Source organism: Phoxinus phoxinus (genome assembly GCF_949152265.1).
Source record: "Phoxinus phoxinus genome assembly, chromosome: 14".
Taxonomy (NCBI): domain Eukaryota; kingdom Metazoa; phylum Chordata; class Actinopteri; order Cypriniformes; family Leuciscidae; genus Phoxinus; species Phoxinus phoxinus.
The window spans coordinates 9,709,947-9,737,346 of NC_136889.1; the positions used below are offsets into that span (position 1 = coordinate 9,709,947).

General features: G+C 39.4%; 2 protein-coding genes across 4 annotated transcripts in view; one reads left to right on the forward strand and one right to left on the reverse strand.

Annotated features, from left to right (window-relative positions):
• The window catches only part of dctn1b (dynactin 1b), a 32,220-nt gene extending 19,653 nt beyond the window's left edge, over positions 1-12,567 (forward strand). For all 3 annotated transcript variants that reach the window (XM_079634273.1, XM_079634271.1, XM_079634272.1), the window contains 20 exons: positions 342-420; positions 513-672; positions 1,886-1,990; positions 2,095-2,286; positions 2,391-2,504; positions 3,515-3,667; positions 4,474-4,634; positions 4,827-4,995; positions 5,425-5,493; positions 5,568-5,780; positions 5,871-6,032; positions 6,975-7,106; positions 7,188-7,313; positions 7,392-7,534; positions 7,640-7,809; positions 9,196-9,308; positions 9,410-9,596; positions 9,680-9,753; positions 9,833-9,922; positions 9,999-12,567. In XM_079634273.1, the coding sequence (XP_079490399.1) occupies positions 342-420; positions 513-672; positions 1,886-1,990; positions 2,095-2,286; positions 2,391-2,504; positions 3,515-3,667; positions 4,474-4,634; positions 4,827-4,995; positions 5,425-5,493; positions 5,568-5,780; positions 5,871-6,032; positions 6,975-7,106; positions 7,188-7,313; positions 7,392-7,534; positions 7,640-7,809; positions 9,196-9,308; positions 9,410-9,596; positions 9,680-9,753; positions 9,833-9,922; positions 9,999-10,136 (2,750 nt within the window). In that variant the 3' untranslated portion in view covers positions 10,137-12,567. The remainder of the gene's footprint in view (positions 1-341; positions 421-512; positions 673-1,885; positions 1,991-2,094; positions 2,287-2,390; positions 2,505-3,514; positions 3,668-4,473; positions 4,635-4,826; positions 4,996-5,424; positions 5,494-5,567; positions 5,781-5,870; positions 6,033-6,974; positions 7,107-7,187; positions 7,314-7,391; positions 7,535-7,639; positions 7,810-9,195; positions 9,309-9,409; positions 9,597-9,679; positions 9,754-9,832; positions 9,923-9,998) is intronic.
• Positions 12,568-14,839: 2,272 nt separating this feature from the next.
• Positions 14,840-26,780, reverse strand: desi2 (desumoylating isopeptidase 2). Its single transcript, XM_079636012.1, has 5 exons — positions 26,185-26,780; positions 17,965-18,037; positions 16,357-16,450; positions 16,103-16,244; positions 14,840-16,008 (listed from the first exon to the last, which is right to left on the reverse strand). Exons 1-5 carry the CDS (start codon positions 26,221-26,223, stop codon positions 15,766-15,768), a joined length of 591 nt encoding a protein of 196 aa, XP_079492138.1. The 5' UTR covers positions 26,224-26,780; the 3' UTR covers positions 14,840-15,765.
• Between the last annotated feature and the right edge of the window lie 620 nt (positions 26,781-27,400).

The window sequence follows — 27,400 nt, forward strand, 5'->3', positions numbered from 1 at the left end:
AATGTATTCCTGTGATCCAGAGTTTAATTTTCAGCATCATTACTTCAGTCTTCAGTGTCACATGACCTTTAAGAAATCCATTTAGTATGAATTTGAAAAAAATTGAAAACAAAATGAGATTTGTTTCATATTTGAGATTTTGTTTCAGTCCAAAAGAACAGTATCTATTTGGAATAGAAATCATGTAAATAATAAATGTCTGTCTGTATTGTTCAATTTAATGAGCCCTTGCTAAAATAAAAAAGTATTAATTTCTTTCCAAAAAAGAACATCTTACTTTTGAATGGTAGTGTACATTTCAGTATATAAATCACCACAATTATTAATCAATGAAAATTCAGGTTCGGATGGAGCGGCGTCTAGTTACCATGTAAAGCAGTTAGAGGAGCAGAATGCTCGACTGAAGGAGGCTTTGGTGAGGTGAGTCTGTGTTCAGTCCCATTGTTCTATCGATGTGGTTTGATTTGATGGTGCTCTTTGAAGATTATAATATCAATTGCTCTGTGCATTAGGATGCGTGACTTGTCAGCATCAGAGAAACAAGAGTATGGAAAGCAACAGAAACAAATGGAGAAGAAAAATTTTGAGCTGGATACACTTAGATGCCAGAAAGAAAAACAACAGGAGGAAATGAAGATGGCTGAGAAAACTATCGATGAGCTCAAAGAGCAAGTGAGTTGTGCCAGTACTAAAACTAAGAGATGTAGTCACAGCTTTTTATATCTCTGTGTGTTCTTCAAAACTTTTGTAACTTTGGACACTCAACCTTGTTATATGTACCATGGTACTAAATTAATATCATATTCATATACCATGGTACCATCTCCAAAATTTCATGGCAAAACCATAAGGTACTCCAAGTTTAACCGGTCCTACTTGCTCCTGCTCTTGAGCGTCCTACTCTGGGGTCTGTTTCCCGAAAGCGTCGTTAGCCAACTATGGTCGCAAGTTCCGTCGTTATCAGCATAGTTCAACGATTTGGTGTTTCCCGAAACCATCGTTCCAACGAACGTTCGCAAACAGCATCGCAAACTTGTGTGGTTGGATTGCAAACTTGTGTGGTTGACTAGCTAGTTGATTTCTCCAAAGATGCATCGTACTATGGTAGTTAAGCAGCAAGCTATATAGTTGTACGTGAAATGCACCCCTGAGCGGGATTCAAACGGTTGTTTCCAGCGTGGCAGACAGGCGCGCTAACAAGGACACTAAAGCCACAGCCGCTGGCATACCTGTTGAAGTCAGGGGATCGAGGTTTACATGCACAGCTCTTACTGGCCTGTATTACACTCACCCCCTAACCCTCACTCCCACCTGGGTCACGGCACCAAATTAAACCAGTCCTATTTGACTTGACCGGCTCTGAGCGAGATTCGAAAGGGATTCGAATATAATTCGAACCATGGTCTCCAACGTGAGAGGTGGCAACGTTAACAAGGATGCTAAAGGCTGTGGTTTCTAGCGTACCTCTTGAGCAGTTTGCAATTGAGGTTTATAAGCGCAGCTCTTACTCCAAATACTATGGTACATGTCCAAAAATTATGCTAATTTACATAACTTTATATTGTTTTGCCATGTCCAAAAATCTACTTTATGTACCGTGGTACTGAATAAATATCATATTAATGTAGCATGGTACCATATCCAATAAAATTAAGTATTTCAAAGAATACTATGGTACATGTTTTTTTCCGTTGCATGTTCAAAGGAAAATAATAAAATGTAATTATTATTGTTTAATAATTATTGAAATGTAATACATTTATATTTAATATAAAAAGTTATGTAAAGTTATTGTCAGCATAATACCATGGCACATTTTTGATGCTTTTCCTTATTGTGGGTATATGGTAATGGTCACTATAATATGTGTGCTCGTGTGTGTCAGGTGGATGCTGCTCTCGGGGCAGAGGAGATGGTGGAGATGTTGACGGAGCGTAATCTGGACCTGGAGGAGAAAGTACGGGAGCTCAAAGAAACTGTCACAGATCTGGTGAGTGATTGAAGAGAGTGTGATGTACAGTATATTGAGGATGTGATGTGCATGTGGTTCAGTTGCGTATGTTGAGCAGTATTTGTGTGTATGTGCTGATGTAGGAAGCCATAAATGAGATGAATGACGAGCTGCAGGAGAACGCCAGAGAGACGGAGCTGGAGTTGAGAGAGCAGTTGGATCTGGGTGGTGCCAGCGTCAGGGAGGCGGAGAAGCGCGTGGAAGCGGCACAAGAAACAGTGGCAGACTACCAGCAGACCATCCAGAAATACAGAGAGCTCACTGCACACCTCCAGGTTCTGCTGCTGTACTTCACAACATACAAACCACACCACTTTAATGCTGCTTAAAACGCCCACCTTAATGTACGTCACATAATGTGTGTGTGTGTGTTGAGCAGGAGGTGAACAGGGAGCTGATGAGCCAACAGGAAGCCAACGCTGAGCAGCAGCAACAGCCTGCGGAGATCTTCGATTTCAAGATTAAATTTGCTGAAACCAAAGCCTATGCCAAGGTGAACAGTGTTTCTAACACCGCTATTCAGAATCCAATTCACACATTAATTCAGGCAATTTCTTTTTAACCCCTTATCAAGCGCCCCCCTTTTTTTTAATAGACATGAAAATGCACATTCCGAACTTAAATGGTTGTAATTCAAGAAAGTTATAGAAGTTTGAGTTTATGAAAACGTTAAAAATTAAATTATTCATATTTTATATAATATATATATTTTCAAAACCTGGTGGACTCTAAAACTGCAAAAAAATCAAAGGCAAAAATCTGAACAAGTTGTGTTTCAAATTTTAGATTGATATCTCAAAAAATAAGCTTTCATTGAGATTTTTGTTTGGGCACAGTACCACACTTTTTCACTATTTGACATTACTGCCCATATAAGGGCGCCTCCATTTCCATATGTTGTTTGAGTGATCTGAACCATTATTTTTTAAAATTGTCATACAATTTATGAAGTAGACATCCTATTCAGAAGTAGTATTGGAAGTTTGGCAGATTTTGAAATGAATTCAACCTTTAAGAAACATAAAAAGAACACGTATGTGCATTATAGCTCGCTGCCACGAATGGTGAATCACAAATGGTGAATCTATTATTTTTTTCTTTATATTTAAAACATTTTCAGACCTTTTTTTCTAAAACAATTGAATGGATGCTATCTTTTGAACTCTTGGCATGAAAACAAACTGAGGTTTCTACCATTCTTTCATGATTTTTTATGTTCATCACTATTTCAAAATAAAGGTCTGAACACGCCTTATGAGTATGAAAATATTCTTGTTGCAAATTGATAAATTACGGCTCCACTGTAATGCCAATTTTAAAGGGTTAATGAATTAGTCAAACTGACTGGTAAATCAGACTGCGTTGAACACAGAAGTCATTGGTTTGAATTTATGTACTGAATTGTCAGATGATTCATTTCTTCACTGAACTGCAGATTGTGTCAAAGTAAAAAATGAGCCATGCGCCTCTCATATAAAAATGTATGTCTGTTTGTAATTCTAGACCATAGAAATGGAGCTGCGTAAAATGGAGGTCACTCAGGCTAACAGACAGGTGTCACTGTTGATTTCCTTCATGCCTGACTCCTTCCTGAAACACGGAGGAGACCATGACTGCATCCTGGCTCTACTGCTCATCCCACGACTCATCTGCAAGGTGAATGTTCTGAATATATGGGTGTGTTTTACATCCCAGGGAGTGTTCACTGCATTTGCAAATGACTAATGTGTGTCATATATAGCTTTGACTATTTTCATAACATGTTATTGCATTGCTGTTGGCGGGGTAGAGGGGAGGAAGGGGTCATTGTTTTGGCTGGTTAGCTTAGCCTCAGCCAGTAGATGTCATAACTACACCATTCTAGAAACACACCAACGTTTCCACGTTTATGGGTGTGTGAGTGACTCAAATGTTAACACCAAGGCTTAACCCAGGACTCTCCAGACTTTTAGATCCCATTGACTCACAAATATTTTAAACCTTTGTGTGAGGAACGCCATGCTAAAATTCAAAAGACATATATATATATAGTTTCTTGCATAAAAAATGATTATTATAAATGTCTAAAATATTATTTGTAGTTACATTATTACATTTGTTGGTACTCATTATAGAACTGTACTGTTATTTATTGAATGATTTTTTTAAAATATTTATTTTATTTATGTAATACAATGTATGTATTACTCATTTACTTAGCCTATATATTCTAATAATTTTTTATTAGTTTGTTTGTTTTAATCAAATGTTTTATTTATTTTATTTTAATCTTATTGTTTTATTTATTTACGTATTTATAAAAACTTTTTTTTTTTTTTTTTACTAAAAAAATATTGGCTTAACTAAAATATATGGCCTAACTTGTTTTCAGCATGTGCACTAACCACTAAGCCACAGTTCCCATCCAAGATTGCTTTTTAGTGAGTTTTGGTTGAGTGTGTTTGTGTGTGTATATGTTGCAGGCAGAGCTGATCAGTAAGCAGGCTCAGGAGAAGTTTGAGTTGACTGAGACGTGCTCTCAGAGGCCCGGGATGAGAGGAGCCGTCGGAGAACAGCTGAGCTTTGCTGCTGGACTCATCTATTCTCTCACACTGCTACAGGCAGCACTGCACAAATATGAACAGTAGGTCTACCTGAAGTACGAAAGTAAACTGCTTTTAGTTTCTGAAGCGTTAACATCCTCAACACGAATATGTCAATAAGTGTCATTATTGTTTATGGTGCCATTATTTCCTGTTGAAACAGGAAGTTAGGGCAGAGCACCTCAAAAGGCTTGTTTTTTTTTAAAATGTCTCCCTCTATCTCTCTTATGCAGTGCTCTGAGTCAGTGCAGTGTGGACGTGTACAAGCGTGTGGGTTCTCTGTACTCTGAGATGAGCGTCCATGAGCGTTCCCTGGATTTCCTCATAGACCTCTTGTACAAAGACCTGCTGGATGAAACTGTCAATGTGGAACCTCTAACCAAAGCTATTAAATACTATCAGGTATCATAGCACAATGTCATTTTTTAACATTTGTGTGTGGGTGTGTGTGCGTGTGTGTGTGTGTGTGTGTGTGTGTGTGTGTGTGTGTGTGTTTATATATACAGTATGTTACTAACCCCAAACTTTAAATATCCCATTGATGAAAAAAAAACAGATAGTGATGCTGTCATATTCGCATATGATATTGCAATCTCTTTTTTTCTGCGTTATTTTGTACATGACTGTTCTATTTAAACTATCTGTCACATTTTTTAAACTGCAAAAAAGAAGCTTATGTTATGTTAAAGCAAAGCATCTCCAATGCCATATTTACAAACCTAAACCTGAAGCCTAAACTTACCTAAGACACTCCTATTGTTTGCGTAGTGTTTTCTTAAGAAAGTGCAAGTCTAATTATCTCTTTTTTTCTTTTCTTTCTTTTTATTGCAGCACCTTTACAGTATTCATCTCGCTGAACAGCCTGAGGACTGTACTGTGCAGCTAGCGGACCACATCAAAGTAAGAGCACCACTTAGACACACACGCCGGGTCTGTTGCACACATCTATAACACATCTTCATGTGTGTCTGTAGTTTACCCAGAGTGCCCTGGACTGTATGGCAGTGGAGGTGGGGCGTCTGAGGGCCTTCATACAAACGGGACAGGACGAGGAAGGGTTTTGTGTGCTGCTGAAGGATCTGGACACTTCCTGTAGTGACATACGACAGTTCTGCAAGAAGATCCGCCGTCGTATGCCAGGCACAGATGCACCGGGCATCCCAGCTGCCCTCAGCTTCGGGCCACAGGTGATCTTATTCATGCACACGACACGTTCAATTCTATACATATCTTCGATATCTCAGCCTTCCATTGATGGGGTATATGTGTGTGTATAGGTGTGTGAGACCCTGGCAGAGAGCAGAAGGCAGCTGGCCTGGGTGAATGCTGTGCTCCAGGAAGTGGCAGCAGCAGCCGCTCAGCTCATCGCCCCTCTCAGCGAACATGAGGGACTTCCAGCCCTCAAACTGGAAGACATGGCCTTTAAAGCAGCTGAACAGGTATGTTTGCGTGAATCCGGTGAAAACATGTTTGGGTCACCACAAAATCTAAATAAAAATAATAATAACATACACGACTGGGGTCAGTACGATGCTCACTGACTCTTATGTCTCTTATGCTCACCAATGCTGCATTTATTTGATCAAAAATACAATAAAAACAGCAATGCTGTGAAATATTATTATGATTTAGAATAACTGTTTTCTATTTTTATATATTTTAAAATGTAATTTATTCCTATGATGTAAAGCTGAATTTTCAACAGTAATTACTCCAGTCTTCTGTGTCACTCAATCCTTCAGAAATCATTCTCATATGCTGACTTGCTGCTCAAGAAACATTTATTATTATTATCAATGTTGACAACAGTCGCTGCTTAATATTTTTGAAGAAACTGATACTTTTTTTTTCAGGATTCTTTGAAATCGTTCAAAATATAAATGTCTTTATATTGACATTTGATCAATTTAATGCATCCTTGCTGAATAAGAGTATGAATTTCTTAAATATAATATATATATATATAATATATATATAATATATATATATATATGCTTAATACTTATATGCTAGATGCGATTACTCTCAATCATGTTTAATCGAGTTGACAGCACTAATTATATTATATTATATATTACTAATCTCATCTAACATGACAGTTTACACACACACACACACACACACACACACACACACACACACACACACACACACACACACACACACACACACACACACGTGCACACACACGCACACACACACACACACACACACACACACACACACACACACACACACACACACACACACACACACACACACACACACACATTAGATGCTGCTATTAATCGATTATTCTGCACTAAATGTAATATAATATCATTTATCAAATAAATGACAATGTGGGGATGTAATTTAATCTCTTTGGATCTTTTTTTCAGATCTATGGGTCACAGGGCATAAACGCCCAAGAGTGTCTGCGGCAGTCATGCAGTGTTGTCATAGCAACCATGAACAAGATGGCTACCGCTATGCAGGAGGGAGAATATGACTCTGACAGACCACAGAATGGAGTGAGTCTGGGCCCTCTTTTAGTGTGTCCATCTGCCTGTATAACAATGGCTATGAATGTTTGTTGTGTATCTATTGTATAGATATCTCCTGTTGAAGTCCGAGCAGCGGCGCTAAGGGCAGAAATCACTGATGCTGAAGGACTCGGTCTCAAACTTGAGGACAGAGAAACTGTCATCAAAGAGCTTAAGAAATCCCTTAAAATAAAGGTAGAAACACTCATTATCAGACATACTATTATTTGCACAAGTTTGAAAATGCTGAGTGAGAACTGGTCTCGTTCATAGGGAGAGGAACTGAGTGAGGCCAGTGTGCGTCTCAGTTTGCTAGAGAAAAAGCTGGACAGTTCGTCTAAAGATGCGGATGAGCGAGTGGAAAAGATTCAGACGATCCTAGATGAGACGTATTCACTCCTGAAAAAGAAAGAGAAGTAAGAGATGAGGGGGGTTCTTGCACATATTTAGGCTGCAGCTTGTCACCCTAACTCCTAATGTGGGTCTAAAAAGGCAATTCATATGCTTATTATAATCCGTAGGGAGTTTGAGGAGACCATGGATGCTCTCCAGGCTGACATAGACCAACTAGAGGCAGAGAAAGCAGAGCTTAAGCAGAGAATCAACAGCCAATCAAAGATGACCATTGAAGGCCTGAGAGGAAGTCAAGCTTCTGGCATCGCCTCTATTGTGACTTGTGGCATAACTGCTGGTAAGATAAGGGAATCAGTTTAGTTTAAACTAGTTCAAATGTCTTTCTTAAGTCTTAATTTTAAACGGTCTAATATGTCTTCCATTGTTTGTATTCCTTGTAGAAGAACAAAAAGGTACATTTGTTGTCAGTGTGACATTTAAATATCTCCAGTTCTCCACTCATGGTCTCTCTGTGCACTGCATGTGTGCATGCAAGTTATTCTTGCTTATGTTACTAGATATGATCATATTTAGTTTGGGCTTTACAAATATTTCATCATGCTTCCCTTTCATAATTTGCATGTGCTGTAATTTAGGCTTACTTAGTGCACGTCTCTTGATTACTGGCCTTTATTGCACGAAATGCTTGATTCTGATTGGTCAATCGTGACATTCTGCTCAAATAATTAAAAAAATGTTAAACTGTTTGATCGACTGATTTCCCACACAACAGTTTAGTTTACTTATAGCTTTCTGCATGGTATTTCATGCCACCCATAAACTCTGTGGTCTCTTTCTTCTCATCTAATATATTTAGTCAAGTAAACATTATAACAAAAATCATGACTTTATTTGGGTTTATTTTTGTGCATTATCACTTACATATATGCTTTGTAAGCCTATCTAATATTTAAATGATAATATTTGAAATCTCAATTATTATGATCACCATTTAGTGTACTCTTAAGAAATAGGATCCTCATAGGATCCTCACTGTTTTATTATAATAGTTTAATAAACACTGGCACGAAACTGTAATATTGTGAAACATAATTACAATTTTAAAATAGCTATTTATTATAATAGAATATATTTTAAAATTATCCTTCCAAAATCATTATAATTTGCTGATTTTGGTGCTCAAGAAACATTTCTTATTATTATTAGTGTTGAAAACAGTTGTCCTGCTTAATATTTTTGTGTGATACATTTTTTCAGGATGCTTTGATGAATTGAAAGATTTTATTAGGAACAGCATTTATTTGAAATAGAATCTTTTGTAACTTTATAAATGTCTTTACTTGCAATTTTCAATTTTCACAATGCAATGAGTCCTTGCATTCATTTCTTTAAAAAATTACTGACCCCAAACTTTTGAATGGTAGTCTATATAGTTTTTTTTTTACAATATTTTAGAGAAATATATCAGTTGTCTCTGTCTTTGTTAAAGTGATGTGATTTTCTTTGTTTTGTTGAACACAAAAGAAGATATTTTGAAGAATGTTGGTATCCAGACAGGTGACGGTAGCCATTGACTTCCATAGTATTTTTTTTTTTCCTACTATGTGAGTCGATGGGCTACCGTCAACTATCTGGTTACCAAAATACTTCAAAATATCTTCTTTTGTGTTCAGCAGAAGAACGTTTTTTGGGTGAACTAAGCCTTTAACGTGTAATTCAATAGGTGTGTGTGCAGCTGCAGGAGTGCAAGTGATGGATTCTCCACTGCTGACTCAGCAGATCGAAGCTCAGCGACTCAGCATAAAGCACTTGAAGAACGAGAACAACAGACTGAAGGTCTCTCCTACTTCCTCACAAGCACATTTCCCCAATGCAGGCATCAAGGATTTTAGTCTCACTTTTGTTTTCGTGCGTGTGTATGTGTGTGTGGACTGCAGGCAGAAAAGATGCGTGCTCAGCTGGCGTCTCTCACTCCTCTGAACGTGCCAAAGCTGGGCTGGAGAGAGGGATGCAGGCCGGAGGTGTTATCTAGTGCCCTCTACCGAAAAACAGACCAACTGCTGGACACTCTGCTCCAGATGAGTGCCAATGTGAAAGTGGTGGACATCACAGGGAAATCTCCAGGTCTGTCATAATAAGACTTAACAATGCAGATTTCTGTTGTTTTTACATGAATTATTTAAGCGCATATGTGTTTTGGTTAACAGTGAGTCCCAGTGCGCAGCTCCTGGAACAAACTGCAAGACTGCAGTCGCTCAGTGACACCCTCGATAGGCTTAAGGTAAAACAAAAATGCTTCAAAACCATAGACATCATTTACATGTCTCTTGTATTTACTTAAGCAACCTATTTCTTTGAAGGATGAGGTTGCTGAACATGTAGTGACTCATAGGCCTGGTGCTCAAGTCTCGTCCGATTTTGCCACTTTTCCCTGCACTTCCTTTGTGAAGGTAAGACATAAAATGACATTGATCCACATCATTTGGGTCTGTATAAATCTCTCATTCTTTCTCTTTCTGCTCTCAGGCAAAGGAGGAGAAGAAAGGAGATGCTGTGTTAGTCGGCCGTGTGATGATGCCTTGCGCCCAAGGGCAGGAACAGGTGCATCGTCTGGTGCTTTCACAGACACAGTTACAGAGAGTTCATCGCCTTCTCCAGACTTAAAATGACCCGTCGCCTCTTACAAAAAACGAAACTTATTCAAAGTCAATCTCCAAAACCCCAAATTTTGAAACAACAGATATCCCAGCTAACAGGAAACATTCTCAGAACTTTGGTTAATGTTTTTGTCTGGAACGTTTTAGTTGTATGTTTGTCTAACGTTCCCTCAAAGTTATTAACAAACGTTCTTCCAGTAACATTAATAGAATGTTCATTCAAAGTTACCTGGTCTTTAATAATGTTCTCAAAATGTTAGCACAAAAACGTTATTCATACATTGTTCATCATGGAACTTTCTAAACGGTTTTATTTTGACATGTGTATAATGTTTGTAAATGTTATTCTTGTTTCAGAACATTCAGAGAACATTTAATTTTTAGTAACGTTTGCATAATGTTTGCAAAATTATAAAGTGGAAACATTCAGGAAGTTTTGAACATTCAGGGAATGATCAGAAATAACGCTTTCATAACTTAATGGGAACGTTAGCAACATTTTCTTAGAAATATTTTTTGTTAGCTGGGATTGAGAATGTATTTATGGCCACAAACCAGTGCTTCATTTGGTGAAGCACACACAAGTCAAGCATCTGCAAAGCTTTGAGTGTGATTATATCTACCACACCAAAATCTGTGATAATTATACAAAAAGGTTACAGATTTGAAACATGAGACATGCTGAGGATGTTTTATTAACAAGGCATGAAATGGATGATTCAGCATGACCCCCAGCATGAATCCCTTTCCTGATTTGGATTTCCAATGACCCATGTTTACAAGTATTTAGCTAACAGGATTTCAATCTCAACCATGTATGTGTTTAATTAGTGGTGCTTTCCAAGTGATTAGACTTATGATTTTCAATGGACGGACGATAAAACGGGAAAAAATCCAATAAAAAAGGGGTAGAGACCAGAGCCATATGATTCGACCAGTAAACAACCACCAAAAACCCTGGCAACCACCTAGCAATTGCATCGCAACACATTAAAAAACAATGAGAACCTTATAGCAACGCTCTGGCAACAACCTGAAGCAAGCACTGCTTACATTTTCTTCAGAAAAATTAGAAATAGGCTAAAAATCTAGTTGACCAATTATTTCACCAAAATTTCACTAATGTGACCTGACCTTAAAGGTAGGGTTGGCAATTTTTTTCATAAACACTTTTTTGTTATTTTGGTCAAAACTCTCTTCACATCCTGATAGCAATTAATAATAGAAGTAGTCTAAATATAACAAAAAATTACATATATCTTCCGTGGAAGTCTCAGGACCGAAAAATGTTCATCCAACCATTGCATTCGGTCAGCATATGTGTTTCCATACCTCCGCTCACCCTGCTATCGCAGACATTACACGTCATCAGCGCGTTCTGTAAGGCAGTCACAGAGTGCCGCAAACGAACAGTAGCCACCTTTTGCCGTTCCTTCTGACCCAAAACAACAAGCTTATGCTGCGTTCACACCATGTCGTCGTAACTGTAATTTCAAGATGGCAACCCGTGATGACCCGACACTATCAATGCCAAAATGAATCCGCAGCAGTCAGGTGGTAAAAGTCAGAGCTCTTTAGTTGTTTAAGTTCATTATTATTGTAATGTTATGTGCTTTGAGACATGAGGCAATTTAACGCCGTCAAAGGCATAGCTTTGGAGACGCTCTGAAGGGAGGGTGGGATCTAATGCTTTCAAAGCTAGCTTGCTATTGCTAGCCGTTATGAAATTGCCTACCCTACCTTTAATAATTAGGTTTTTCAGATATAAAGGTGAGTATCAAACATTTGATTTGAATCATTTCATTCATGTAGTGTATTCAGAACTTTCTGAATCGGGAGGCCAAAGATGGACAAATTCTCGATTTTAGGGCTCTATTTACTCAGCATAACTGTGATTGAGTTCACGTCAAATAATGCAACTTAGAAACGGTAAATTTTTATCTTTAAAACACATCTGATGCAGTGATCGCCTGGCACAGCCCTCTTAATACTCAAAATAGTTATCCAGGTGTCAGAAAGACAGGAAAGAGAGTATGCTTTTCAAATAAACAATAAGTCAAAGATTTAACCGCTCTGTGTGCTCGACTGTGATGCCTGAATGTGCCATGCCAATGTGCTTCTGTAAAGAAAATACAATTGTCCTTTTAAGTGAATGATCAGATTTAGTGCCAAGCAAGGGCAAGATAAAAACATCAGGAGAATGACGCTGTGGGCTCAAATAAAAAGAGGACATTAGACAACAATATTTATTAACTGTTGTATATTTGCTCCAAGAGCTTGTCAGTATTCAAGTGGTCTTAAGTTAGCAATGGTTCGCTTTGTTACTATTAATTTATTAACCTATTAACTGTACAAAATGCATACTGTTGCTTACAGTATTGTTGAATGTGTTGGCATCTTGTGAATTAATTTAAATAAATTATTATGCCATTAATTGCATATTGTTTGGCTTTATCTTTTAATAAAAATATTGCCTTATTAGTATAGCATTAGTCCAGTTCAATTGAAAGCTTCGCTTCATCAGAATTATATACACACACACACACACACACACACACACACACACACACACACACACACACACACAGGTTTTATGCCGGATGCCCCTCCTGACACATCTGAGCTTGCATAGATAAAACTAATGTGAATACGTGGGACATACAGTATTTGCATTGACTAACCAGCAATGAAAGAGCTTATAAAAAACCGTTTGCATAAAAACCATAAAAAGGGTGATAGCTAAAACTGTTGAATAAATGTGTCCTCTTTGCTCTTACAAAAACTGATCTGTTTACCACAGTAAAGAGCAACACACAACTCTGCATCACTTACTGGAACTGAAGAATATGCTCTTCTTAACATGGCATCAGATGGGATATATTAATCACAATTGAACTACAAACTACCAGTGTGATTTTGCAACATATGGATACCACCACAATATTGGACGGTAATCACACGGCTCCTCACAGCAATGGCACCAGCAGAGTAGACCAGATCCAAGAGATCATTAGATGGATCACATTTGCTGTTGGGCTTCCAGGAATCGGCATCTCTATCTACCTCATGTGCATGCAGGCAAAAACAGGCAAGGTTGCTCCCGTCTACCTCATCAGCCTGCTCGCATCCGACATCTTCAACATCCTTGGGCGGCCGAAGGCGTCTGCGGAGGACACCAAGAACACCAGTATGCCGAGTATGGATATATCCTCCCTGATATTCTACTTCGGCATTATTTCCAACATCGTGTTCATGGTCTGCGTTGCTCAGGAGCGATATCTGTTGGTAACCTGTCCACAATATAATGCCTTCTGCATGAAAATCAAGCAGTCGAGCATGATTTCATTGGGTGTGTGGGCAGCTCCGTTTGCAATACTCTTCCTGGCTTACCAAGGATATTTCATCTTGTTTTCCATAGCACTTCTTCTCCCACTACCAGTCCTAGTGTTTTTCTTTCTGGATTCTTTCAGAGTCATATGGTGTACAAAACGGCTAGTGCCTGTGACTAACAGAAACAAGATTCTGGGTATGCAGGTGGCCATCTTGGGTAATTACAGTATGCTTTACCTCCCCTTTGTCCTAAATACACTGCTCAAGGCATTGTCTCTAAGCTCCTATGTTTACTACTTGGGACTTGTAGCTGATCTTCTTCTCTATCTTGGCCCACTTGTGGACCCATTCCTCTCGATTCTTCTTACGAATGGAATTGGTGACATTTTGAAGGCCTTTCCCTGCTGTGCGAGGGCGAACACACAGGAAAACATGGAGATTGTGAATACAGACACTGTGGAAACAGTGTCTGGTATGTTAACTATGCTCTGAGAATAATGTTCGTAAAATTGATAATCAAACATTTTTACTAATAATTGTTCATTTTGATTGTTACATTTTTACAGCTTAGTTTAAAGGGTTGTCAACCAAAAATTAATATCCTGTCATCATTTACTTGCTCTCATGTTGTTTCAAACCGTACTTTCTTCTGTGGGACACAAAAGGAGATATTTTGAGAAATGTCTCAATGTTTTTTTGTCCATGCAATGATAATCAATGGTCAACAAAACATTCTTCATAATATCTATGGTCTACTTAAGAAAGTCATAGAGGTTTGAAACAACATGAGGGTGAGTAAATTATGACGGAATTTTCATTTTTGTTTGAACTATCCTTTTACGATGATTCAATGCCAGAAAGATGTTCAATGTTATGCCAAAAACACTGCATAAGACGACAAAGCAAACAGCTAAAATTGTTCAAATTTGCCATAACAATAAACTTAATTGATATTGGTAACTCGAGTTCTACTAACAGGTTTACTCATTTGAAAAATATTCGGCTTGACACAAAGGGTGAAATAATGTTTTATGACACAGATGTGCTACTGAATGCCCTTTAGCTGTGATGTGTAAAATATTGATGATATACAGTAATGTAGTGCACTGTAATAACCTGTTTAGATATTTAAAGAACAGTTCACCTCCAAAAAATATTGTTCCCTTTACTCACCCTCATAACGAATCCACATTATTTCCTTTCTATGGACCACAAACGGAGAAATCCAAGCTGCTCCTTTTCACACAATGAAAATGAATGTTGCCCATGACTGCCAAGCAAGATTTTTTAGTGAATAATGACTTCAAGTTCAGTTCGTTCCTCACACAAAGCTAAGCTACATCATATAGCTCCAGATGACTAAGAATAGTTGCATAAGTTGTATGGACCACTTTTATGGCGCTTGTCAGTTTTGGACACTAGTAACCTTTCACATCTCTTTTTATGTTTGATTAATTAAAAAGAAACTCATATGGATTTAAAACAAAATGAGAGTTAGTAAATAATGTGAAGGTGAATTATCCTATACATTTAACAGCATTCTTGTATGTTACTATTGAGTTGTCAGAATGAACTCTTGTTCGAGAACTTGTATACTTTCTTTAATATTCATAAAATGGAATACAAATGTTGTCCCAAGTACATAGAAGACTCTAAAAACTAAAAAGGTGTAAAACATCTGAGGAAGGACTCATAGGATATTAAGTCTGCCACTAAAACCGAACAGGTAGAGAAAGAGTGCAGAGCTCTCGGAGCATGTAACGGTAAAAATCTTCAGGCACAGTCACCATAGTGTGGGAGTCATTACAAAAGTGAGGAGATTTGGCTTTTGTAATCCGCACACAACAACACAATCATATACGGATTGGAACACAAGAAATCTGTAAACAAATGTTCTCCATAAAAAAGGTCTCTGACTAGGCGCTTTCTTTTGGAATAAGGGGGAAAAGGCTTGCGAGCATCTCCAGCGTAAGAAAAGCATTAAAAAACAAAAAAACTAAAACGGTGATTGAACAGAGCCATTGTATTCAAGTCCTGAGTTTTTAAAACAAAACATAAAAGGCCAACAAAAATTAAAAACACTGACGGACCCATGGAAAGTTTTACAGTAAACAAGATTGATAGTTTCCAGGCCCGTAACGGTCACTTGAGCGTACTGAATTAAATCAGTGAAAACAGAAGGTGGGGTTAATCTAGTCCGCTGGTGGATTGCTAGTCTCTCAGGTGAAGGGGCGAGGGGTCTATTGGCAGCAGAAGCTGTGGTCCAGCTCTAACCAGAGGTGGCCTGTCAGTCAAGGCAACGGGGTTCATCGGCGCGGTTGGTGTCGGGTAGGTCTGGGAGCGGGTGCCACGGCGCAGGAAGGCGTTGAGGCAGAAGCCGCGGCGTCCTCGGCCTCCTCCAGCTCTCCCTGGAGCTCCTGACTAACACTGGACTGCAGTGCCGCCGGTGTCAACCACTCCTTTGGCAGACAGCTCTGAAGGAAGGGCACACAAGAGCTGAAGTAGGCCAGTCGGTTCACCCAGCGTGGGATTTCTCGACCACAGAGGATCTGGGGCAGACGTGAGGAGGATATGGTGAGATTTTTTGGCTCTTTACGGCAACAAGGACCCACTAGATTAATGTACATACTTCCCTCGGCTTACCTCTGATAGTGCTGAGGAAAAGTGATTGCAGTTCTTGTGCATGAGGTGGTAGGCGTTCCCCTTATATTCCTTCCCCATTTCCTCCACAATTCTCTCCACATCCTCTTCTGCGAAGTCTGTGCTTCCTAAAACAATGGCCTCTCTGAGAAAGCAAGTAGAAAGTTAAGAGGGTGTGAGAGAGGCCGAAAGAGGAAGATGTTTTACAAACATATCCTTTCAGTCTGATCACTGTGGAGATAAATATTCTGACTCACTTGAATTTGAATGTCTCTCCGAGTTCTGGGGCTTCACCAGGTGTTATCTCAAATACACCTGAAAAAGGATAAGGATGTCCTCCATAGGCAAACTCTGCAACACAACAGAAAGTACGAGTTAGGGGTGTGCGATATGACTATTAGAACCACAAAATGTCTTCACGGTCTGCCTTTACAGTTAGTATTGTGCTACAGTGCACATTTTATGATTTGCAAGCATTTTAAAACCTTGCCAGTTTAAACTTTCAAATCATTTTACACGCACGCTGTTCTGATATACGGTTTTCAGAGCGCACGCACCCGAAGCGTGCAAACAGGAAGCCAGCTGTCACAGCACATGAGTACTGGACCAAGTTCTTTTTCTGTCTTGTTGTCTCTGTCAAATACATACAAGATTATGTCAAAATATACAAGGTTCACATAAAAGTAGTCAGTTATGCTGCATCTTAAGTGAATGTAGTTTGTTTGAGATTACATTATATATATTGTCTTAAAGTGACAGCAGCCCAATAACAAACCTGCTGCTGTCTGTGTCAAAAACAACAAAGGAAAAAACAATTAACTCACTGCTCTTGACTGAAGAAATTGTATTTAATTAGCTATAATAAGTGAATATTTAATTCATGCAGTGAAGACTATGCAGTGTTGTTTATTTTTTATTTTGATTATTAAATTTCTTACTTGAATGTTGCTATAAAATGGACCTATTGTTCCTGAAAATGTTTAAGCACTGTTTATTTCATTTGTTTTTATCATATATTGTATTTGTCATTTTGGTAGTTTGCATCCTTGTACTTATTTTTTAATAACAAATATACAAAAAACTATTTTTGAAATAAAATAAAGTGAAATAAGATTTTCTTTTATGTTTTGTTCCCTTGTAAGGCTTTTATTTTATTTTATAGGGAAATTAGTCTGGCTGTATGCTACTACGCAGTAACTTGCACTAACCATTTTTATTATTATTTTATTATTTCAGTTTTAGTAATTTTAGTACTTCAACTTATAACTTATTTTATTTCAGAGAGTTGCCAAGAAAACATTTAAATTTGAATTCAGTTTAAGATTTTACAATCTAATACACACATCTTATTTTAATTCATGAAAATGTATTTTAATAGTTTTAGTTTTTAATAGTAATAGTTTTACATACACATTGCAATGTAGATGCGTGTTATGTTAATGTGCTATAGGTCAGATATGTATCTGTCTGTCTAATTGGGGTTAAAGTCGAATAGCAAACTTGGTTGATTAGCATCTTGTGTTGGTAGTGCAATTAACATCTGCTAAAAACACCTTAGTTTTAAACATAACCTGTAAGGCTGTGGGCTCTTGTTTGTCATTTTGATCACACCGAAAATATTTAAGAATGCCAATGCAAAATAAATGCCAAACAAAACAACTTTTCTTCTGATTGAACTGGAAGCCTTTGGAGGCAGAAACCATACAAAATGTCAAGGTCTTTCCTGTTACATCAACAGATCATCTACGATGTGAGGTTTAGTCATGTTTAGACACCTCCTTCTTTCTTTGTTCTTTGCTATGCAAGTTAACTGGACTTCTGAGTAGCTTGACTCATTTGTGTCTGAGTCATATCGTGAGCCTTACCTCTGCCATAGATCTCAATTCCTGAGTGAAAGACTCCAATTCCCAGAGAGGTAGTGAACTCATTGATCCAGTACTATAAGGAAACATAACAAGTCTGAGTGACATACTGCCAACTGGTCAAAGTTTTTCAAGGACAACAGGAATGATTTGCAATGTTAAATCTGAAAAGCATGTTAAAAATGTGTCTTTATATACTCAATAAAATAGATTCTCAATTTCCATAATAAACCATTCTAAATGATGGACATTCAAGTGTACAGTAAGAGTACAGTACCATATTCTAGCACTATTAAACCAAAATATTGAATAAACAAAAGGGATGATTTGTGGAACTAAATGAGCGTTACAATTCTGTGGAAATCTGTTGATCATTCGTGGGTGGCCCAAATATATGAAGTGTTTATTCAAGAGCTAGCTATAAACATAAAAAATATATTCAAAATATTGAATAAACACACAAGGGATGGGGGATGTGTAGAACTGAAATATTTGAAGTGAATATACATGAGACAGCTATAAACATATCAAAAAACATTCACAATATATATTTGAACCAGGTTTAAATGAATGGTGTTCTTATGCACATTATCTCTCCAATTACTCTAATCCATTATGAAATGCAGTGCAACCATTAAAGTATGCTGATTTCAAAACGATTGCTGCATTCAAAATGAGCAAACATGCATTGAAGAGTAACGTATGGATATGTAAAGACAAGCAAAGTGACTGAGTGAGCACTTGACAAACCTTTACACCCAAATCCATCCCATTAACAAGTCTGTTAAGTTAAGTTGCAAGGAAGTACCTGACAGCTGCCCCCAATTGATTATGTGTCACCAGAAAATAAGATGACCAACGCTTTTCAGCATTAAGTGTGCAGCAGAAAATTATCTAGCCTATACTATACTAGCAAAATGATACGTTTTGTTGAAACAATTTAAAATAAGAAGAAAAAAATAAGTGTAAGGGATGAGAGAAATTAAGCAACAAGACAGTTCTCCGACTCCACCTCATTCAGTGTTGTGAAATAAGATACTTATCCCCATGGCCTCAATTACGTCAAAGCCTATTATACATATCCTTCATCACAAAACTGGGGATTAGTCTCTCTGTGATCAGCAACTAGCTTCTAAGTGTGATTTTCAGCAAGAGTCCTCCCATGCCAATAGAGATGCGATTAGAAAATAAAATCTACAAGCTCAAACTTGAACTATGTGGCAGATCTCACACTGATAAGTTTCTATGGGAACTGCTGTAAGGGGACTTTTCATTTCAATTAAAAAAACGTATAGTCATGCAATGATGGGTTTATGATACTTTAACGTTTATAATAAATTGGCCCTGAAATTACAAACTACACAAAATCACAGGCCACTAGTCTGTCAAAAACATTAGCACTGACAAATTTCCCATCTCTAGCTAAATGGGCTGTATAAATCGCCTAGATTGTTTATATGCTTAAGTTAACTATGGGCATACAGCTAGTAAAGCGAGTCCCATCCAAATTACAATTACTTGACAACTTAAAAAAAACCTGGGACAGCTCAAATTTCTAGTCTTAATCTTTATGTGAGAACATAAGCTTAAAATAGACCAACATAAGTGAGGAGGCCTGAGGAAAGTATACATTTCCATGACCCTGTTTCAAGGGGTCAATGAGACACATGAGACAGACTAAATCTTTAAATGGAGACTATTCACGTTACTTGGAGATCAATGACACTTAGAAGGTACGGTCAATATTACCATTACATTTTTTATGGTCTCCTTTCAGCCCACAATGCATTTGTGAATTTGGGGTAAAATGAATGTGTTATATTGTATATGAATAATAGGCCTTCCACAACACAAATTGACTATTTCAATTGCTACATAAAGTGGTTTACATTACATTATGTAAAAATATTATAATAGATTTAAAAAAAATGTAATAGCCTAAATGAAAACCTTTTTCAAGAGAATACAGTGTTTAGCATGACTTCTCAACAGCTGTCTTAGATCACACAGGTGGATTCAAATGACAGTTGAATTAACTGGGTCGCAGCTTTCAGATAGATTGTCGTATACAATTCTACAACTGAATTGATGCACTTGATGTCCTTTTACTGCAGAGATGTGGTAAGACCAGTAAGGGTAAAATCTTTCCGTGGCAGGGGTAGCTGCCACCGGCGCCTGTCACTCGACCTGCCGCCGCTATATGCGCCTGTCACTCGACCTGCCGCCGCTATATGCGCCTGTCACTCGACCTGCCGCCGCTATATGCGCCTGTCACTCGACCTGCCGCCGCTATATGCGCCTGTCACTCGACCCGCACCGCTATATGCGCCTGTCACTCGACCCGTCACAGCTATATACGCCTGTCACTCAACCTGCCACCGCTATATGCGCCTGTCACGGCTATATGCGCCTGTCACTCGACCTGCCACCGCTATATACGCCTGTCACTCAACCAGCCACCACTATATGCACCTGTCACGGCTATATGCGCCTGTCACTCGACCTGTCGCCGCTATATGCGCCTGTCACTCGACCAGCCACCGCTATATGCGCCTGTCACTCGACCTGCCACCGCTATATGCGCCTGTCACTAGACCTGCCACCGCTATATGCGCCTGTCACTCGACCTGTCACGGCTATATGCGCCTGTCACTCGACCTGCCACCGCTATATGCGCCTGTCCCACGACTCGTCACGGCTATATGCGACCCAGCGACCTGTCACGGGTATATGCGACTGTCCCGCGACCTGTCACGGGTATATGCGACTGTCACTCGACCCGTCACGGCTATATGCGCCTGTCACTCGACCTGCCACCGCTATATGCGCCTGTCACTCGACCAGCACCGCTATATGCGCCTGTCACTCGACCTGCCACCGCTATATGCGCCTGTCACTCGACCTGCCACCGCTATATGCACCTGTCCCACGACTCGTCACGGCTATATGCGACCCAGCGACCTGTCACGGGTATATGCGACTGTCCCGCGACCTGTCACGGCTATACTCGCCTGTCACTCGACCCGTCACGGCTATATGCGACTGTCCCGTGACCCGTCACGGCTATAGGCCTACTCGCCTGTCACTCGACCTGTCACGCCTAGCCTATATGCGCCTGTCCCGCGACCCGTCACGGCTATATGCATGGGCGTCAGTTTGGTTTGAAATAGCCTACATGCTAAGAACAGAGACACATTCGGAAGTGCATTTTCAGAAGTGCTGGGTACAATGACGCATTCATTTTTTTTTCTCTTTCGCCCTGGTCATGTTTTGAAAGATGATGTACTGTAGCTTAGCCTACTAATGTAAGCTCTCCAAGCTACTATGCTCTCCACAGAACATAAAATATTCATTTTATTTTATTTTTCGTGTTCGCATTTATGAGGAAAAAACAATAGGCTTGTTTGAGATGCGCCTTGCCTCGCCTGAATTGTATGCGAGAGTAGACGGTTGCAGTGAGGGGAGGAGTGAAAAAAGCGCAGGCAAGCCGGACAGTTTTCTCTTCTCGCAGATCAAAAATGGATATCGCGGGATTCACGCTCGTGCACAAGTGTTGCTAATAAACTGGATGTAATTTAAGTTCTGTTGCTTTTATATGAAAATAAATATAATGAACAAGACACCCAAAGCACTGGTTATTTAATCCCATTCCAAATACGTGTTTATCAATAATTTTTTTCTTTAATACAGACATGTTTTTATATTAATTTTTTTTTTTTTTAAATTACATAATCCATATAGAGATCGCACTGTCAGAGAGTTCGGGAATATTCACACATAATTTATACACATAAAACATGATATCAGAGTTTTAAAATCAAAATTTTAAAAGAGAACAATACATCATGGTTGTTTAAACCAATGAGCATTAAGCTGTGTCGTTTCCCATCATGCTTTTGATCAGCGCAGTCGGTCGAGAGCAACTGCGCGCAACTGCAGAATCCGACACGTGCGCCTTGCGCTCGCGAGAGTTTTTCTACATACGTCGGCATGACATCAGAGCAAGGCGGACCGCACTCGGACACATTTCTAACCGGCATGCATCTCGCGCTGATCACCGGTGATCGGTTCTGCGCAGATTTTGCTCATCTCAAACAAGCCTAGTGCTACGGACGTCACGTGACAGTTCTCCATTACGGACGTGACTGCTCTGAAAGCGCAAAGCGGCACTACAATTCTGCTTTAAAACTTTCACATAGACCTCAAACAGAAAGCACAAAACCTTTCTTTAAAGTGAATTTCGTTTTTGTAATAATTGTATATTAATTTTAATAAATGTTTCATCAACCAATTGCCTGGATTTAATAAATAATAGCCTAAGTAAAGCAGATAATAGATATCACGACACGGAGGCGCCGAGCTCATATCATAAATGAACCGAAGCTCAGCAACCTACTTGCCTCACAGACCAGAGAAATAGCCTATATCTACAGAACGCTTGAAATCATACTTTTAAACAGAACAATTCAAAACGAAAGAAAACAATGTAATCCGTATGAAATGTGCATTTCTCTCCGGTGCGTTCACAGCGAATTTCACGAGTTCAGCATCAACTTCATCTTTGCAGCCGACACAGAAAACACTTGTTTATTAAACAATTAAAATGTCTCCTTGCTATATTTGATATATTCATAAATATAATCATTTGCCGGTTCTTTGTGACAGCTTGTAGGTGCTTTGTTGGCAGCGCCACCCTCATGAACGCGTCACCGAAAACATGGAGATTTTTTTTTTATCTAAAAAAAATCTTGATTCGAACGCGTCCCCACCAAGCGGCAACCTCCCCGTCTCTCTCTTGAAACCAACACGGAAGTGAATTAAACGGCAATTCATCGACTGGCCGCTAGAGGCTGGCTGCAGAAGGGAGTCAAATCTGTATCTCCCGCATGTTAAAATGCCCAACTTTACAGCAGAAAAAAACATGTTTACAGCCTGGTTCTCTCTGTGGCTTTGGTCTATACAGCTAATTTTTCCCTTCATAACAACTGTGAGGGGGGTGCATTTTTTTATAACTCACCCGTTTAGTTGATTAATATTTAAAGTTCTGCAAAATTAAGGGTGTGTCCACTTTTGAGTGACAGGTGGATTCCCGCTGATGTAAATGCTAGCCGGTTAGCCGTCACTTCACCTCAGCAAATTCCAGCTGCTGAACTTGCCATCTCTGCCGTGTTTGTGCTTTTTTTCGGGATTATTTCATATAATTTAATACACCCATTACCTCGCCCATGGCTTTGGATTCCGCCAGTGTCGTTCGAGAGAAAAACCAGCGCTGTATTCCAGTGGTTTTCCTCGGTGAACATGCACTAACGTTAACGGATGTCTGACAATTTCGTTGCTTTTTGGAGTTTTCAGATTTAAAAACGTCTATAGATATAAAGGCTACACTCGTTCTGCGGTGCCGTTGCTCTAGAACAGATTATAACATGCTTATGTTCCGTCAGATGAAATCCTGCGGGTGTCTGTGTTTCTCCGTCCATGCAATAAATGCACATCCTAGAATGAGCGTGGATTTCTAGCGCATTTACTTGAACTTCATAGGTAATATATCTATGTTTTGACCCATTTGAGAATTGAGATGCGGGCAAAATCAGAATTTAAAATGGACTGAATAATAAAGCTCTCTACGAACTTGACGAGCGATGCCGCGCTGACGGACCATAGATAGACTGTAATAAAAGAGTGACTGACATGTAACGTTATGCACATAATCACGGTCACACACACTCTCAGAGTAATATTGTAAAGTTACTGCATAATACATTTTCAACTAGCAGAATAGCTGTACAGAATCACGATACACAGTCTCACTTGTAGTTATGTCTTTTAATTATTATAATATGTCGAAGGGCAAAAACAGGACCTTTTAATTGGCATTCTGATTTTAATCATCAACTGTCACTTTAGCGCCAGCCCCTGTGCAGTCGCAGACTTGATACTGTGTGAGTAGCATATAGCATTAGCTCCCAACCCTGAGCTAACTCCATAACGTCGCACTAGGTGGGCGTGGTTTCAGATTGCCAGGCTCCTCAGCTCCGCCTCTTTGCCCATATTCTGTTATCCGGGAGTGACGAGCGGTGACGCGAGGCCAAGATGGCGACGGCCGGCTCCGCCCACTTTAGGCTTCAAAAATGCTCTTCAGAAACCTATGGGTGACGTCACGGACACTACGTCCATATTTTTTTACAGTCTATGGTCCCCACCGAAATCGACGCCTATGGCTATACGCGGCTATGTCACGTTACGGCTATGCGCAGGTCCCGCGACCCGTCTCGGTTATATGCGCCTGTCACTCACGGTTAAATAAAGATGTCATGGGCTAGTTGTACATGTAGCCTAGCCTACACAATATAGTAGTAGGCTTAGCCTAATAATAATACCAATAATAAAATTGATAATGATGCTAATAATAAGTAGGCTATATAGTAATAATAATCATTAGGGTATATAGGTTATATCAAGCCAACCTCACTGCATGCTATCTTAAAACTTGTAAACTTGCACTAGCTAAGTTAGGCTAACTTACTGTTGGACTACTGAGAGACGTAGTCACTGCGCAAACTATTTCATTGTAGCCTATTTTGTTATGTTTTTCTGTGCAGAGTTATCTTGTTTTCAACTTCTTATTTTTTTGTCCTGTACAGTAATTGATAACATGCAGTCAGAGAAGAAAAAAAAAGAAAAAGAAAAAAAAAAGAACTTGAAATAAATGATTCAACGAGGCTGGATATGAAAGCAGTCAGTAAGAATGAATAGCCTCGATTTCTAAATAGGCTTAATAGGCTAACATAAGAAAAATACACGCTTAATAAAACTAACATTAAAACTTAAAGTTATGCAGTTTATTAGACTATATATATAGCTTTAGGCTACGTCTTGTGAAGCCGAGGGAATGAGATGTATAGGCACGACAGCGCGATAGCAGAGAATGTCTAATAAGGGGAGAAGGTTCACTCTCGCTACATTTCCGGCTTCTGACTGGTTGCAATTCCCTTCTGATTCCACATGAGGGCGCTCACAGGACGAGTGCAGAATGAATGGAGGTCTATGGAGCTATACCCCTCAAAATCCACTTTTCTCAGGATATAATTTTTTGTCTAGTAATTTGAATGTTGTATTCGAAAGGAGATGCAAAGAAATTGCACATTGCTGGGTGTTAGATTTTTAGAGTCACTTATTTGCTTTAAAAAGTCTTTCAAAATGTCAATGACGTCATACACATCGTGCGACCAGAGTTACTGCTTTACGGCAATCCTTCAGTCACTGGTGTTTTCGCGCTCTGCACTTTATTTTCTCTCGAGGCATCGCCAGCACAGCTGACACAGGTAAACACACGTGCTAGAAGAGTTTCTGCTAGAAGCCATTCTGTTCCCGCTTCGGATGCCATGATGCCATCAAGCGGTATCTCTGGTCGTAACCAGTCATTCACTGACCAATCAGCGTTCATTAGCAGAATGCTAGCGTGTTATGAGCAACAACAACTCAACCCGTAAGAAATCGAAAGAACATAAGTACTCGTTCATTCAACTTTCGACCTATAACCCATGTTGAACTTGCCAAAGCTACAATCAAATCTGAGATTTCTCAATGGCAATCGGGTGAAAGAGACAAATTTAGCCGTCTAGCCCCATAGACTCCCATTCATTTTGCACTCGGGCGATCGCCCCCAGTGGAACTCTGGTGGAACTACAACCAAAAATTCGGTACAATAGGACTTAATAGGGAGTGGGCAGGCTCTCCGTAGACGGGCTCTGGCGATAGCTACATATAGCCTGCTATAAGCCAATAAGAATATCGCTCTGTAAAAACAACAAAAGCATATACTACAGGAACATGTAAAATTAGTTGTATTGGGCACGCAAGTCTTTCAAAGTTTATTGACCTTAGTCCGGCGTGTCTGGCTGCATGGCGTGAAGGCGAGTATAGCCGTGACAGGTCACGGGACAGGCGAGTATAGCCGTGACAGGTCACAGGACAGGCGAGTATAGCCGTGCCAGGTCACGGGACAGGCGAGTATATCCGTGACGCGTCGCGGGACAGCCGCATATAGCGGTGGCAGGTCGAGTGACAGGCGCCGGTGACAGCTCCAAACGTGTCCAAAATGCTGCCCAAGTAGGCAGCTCGCTTTGTTTTAGGACACAGCCATTGGATGTGTTGAACTAATGCCAATACTAGACACCTCTGTCACAGGAGTGAGTTATCAGTATTTGTTTTAAAGGCACCTACCATATCATAAACGTTCAGAATAACCGGCTCGTTTGCCATCACAGTATGTGTTTTTCTTTCACTTTAGCTGCCGACCATCTGCTGCTGCTGCGGTCCTCCTCCTCCGTTTTTCTTTTCACTCTATTTCTTAGCACCCGGAATTATGTTTTTCCCCTGGTAAGCACCGCTGTTGCGTCCTCTTGACTTTTGCTGGATCAAAACAGTTTAGAGACATCTAAGAGCTGGTCCTGAAAGCGGTTTTCATTGATTGAAATTTTAGGCCACTTCTATTTAACGTTAGTCCAGCTACAGGGAGTAGCGACGCTGCTAGGCTAACTGCCATTTAGCTTCTTGACCAGCGGAGGCAAAAATGAACGGCACACAAAAGATAAAAATATCTGTGAAGTCTCAGCCATTCAGACGACGAAGTGATATTTACAGTGAACGGAAATGTAAGCAGATGTACTTCAGATAAAAAGGAAGACGTTTAGCACCCGCGATGTGAGCAGCCTCCCCCGATGTGAGCAGCCTCCCCCGTTTTATGTGTCTGTCTGATGATGATGATAGTGCGGGTGAACTGAATGCGCGTGCCTGATGATGCTGCCCAACCTCACAGCAGTGCATTACTGCCACTCTGATGCTTTTATAGAACAAAACACCCTCCACACATCATTACATCCATGTATCGTATCGATACTCACCCTTGCAATGTTAAAACCAAATATATTTTTACTAATAAATATTTATTGATAAAGTTTTTTTGTGGAAAAACTATATAAGCTTTTCATTGTATGTGCTTTGTGTTTGGGGAAGGAATGAGGATGAAAGAGAACACAAACAAACATTAATTTGATTTAATAACTTTAACAATGTGCCACAGTTAATTTAATCAACAATTTACATGAACGGTTTGGTATAATTTAAACAGATCGTTCTGCTTGTGTTGAATGAATAAAGTATTGTGACAGGAGTATATGAAAATAATTAAAATAACTTTGGCAATAGGTTATATATAACATAAGCTGTGTACATCATGTCCATTATTACATACATTTCCCAGTGAACTAAATGCAACAATCTACACCGAAAATGTAATTCTGCGAAAATGTAATTAGGCCCATTGATAGTAAAGTGACAGTATCTGAACTACATACACACACTCATGAACTATTATAGTAACTAATATGTAGAAGATACATCTGTAGAAGATGGAGGAAAGTATTAGTACAATAAAGGC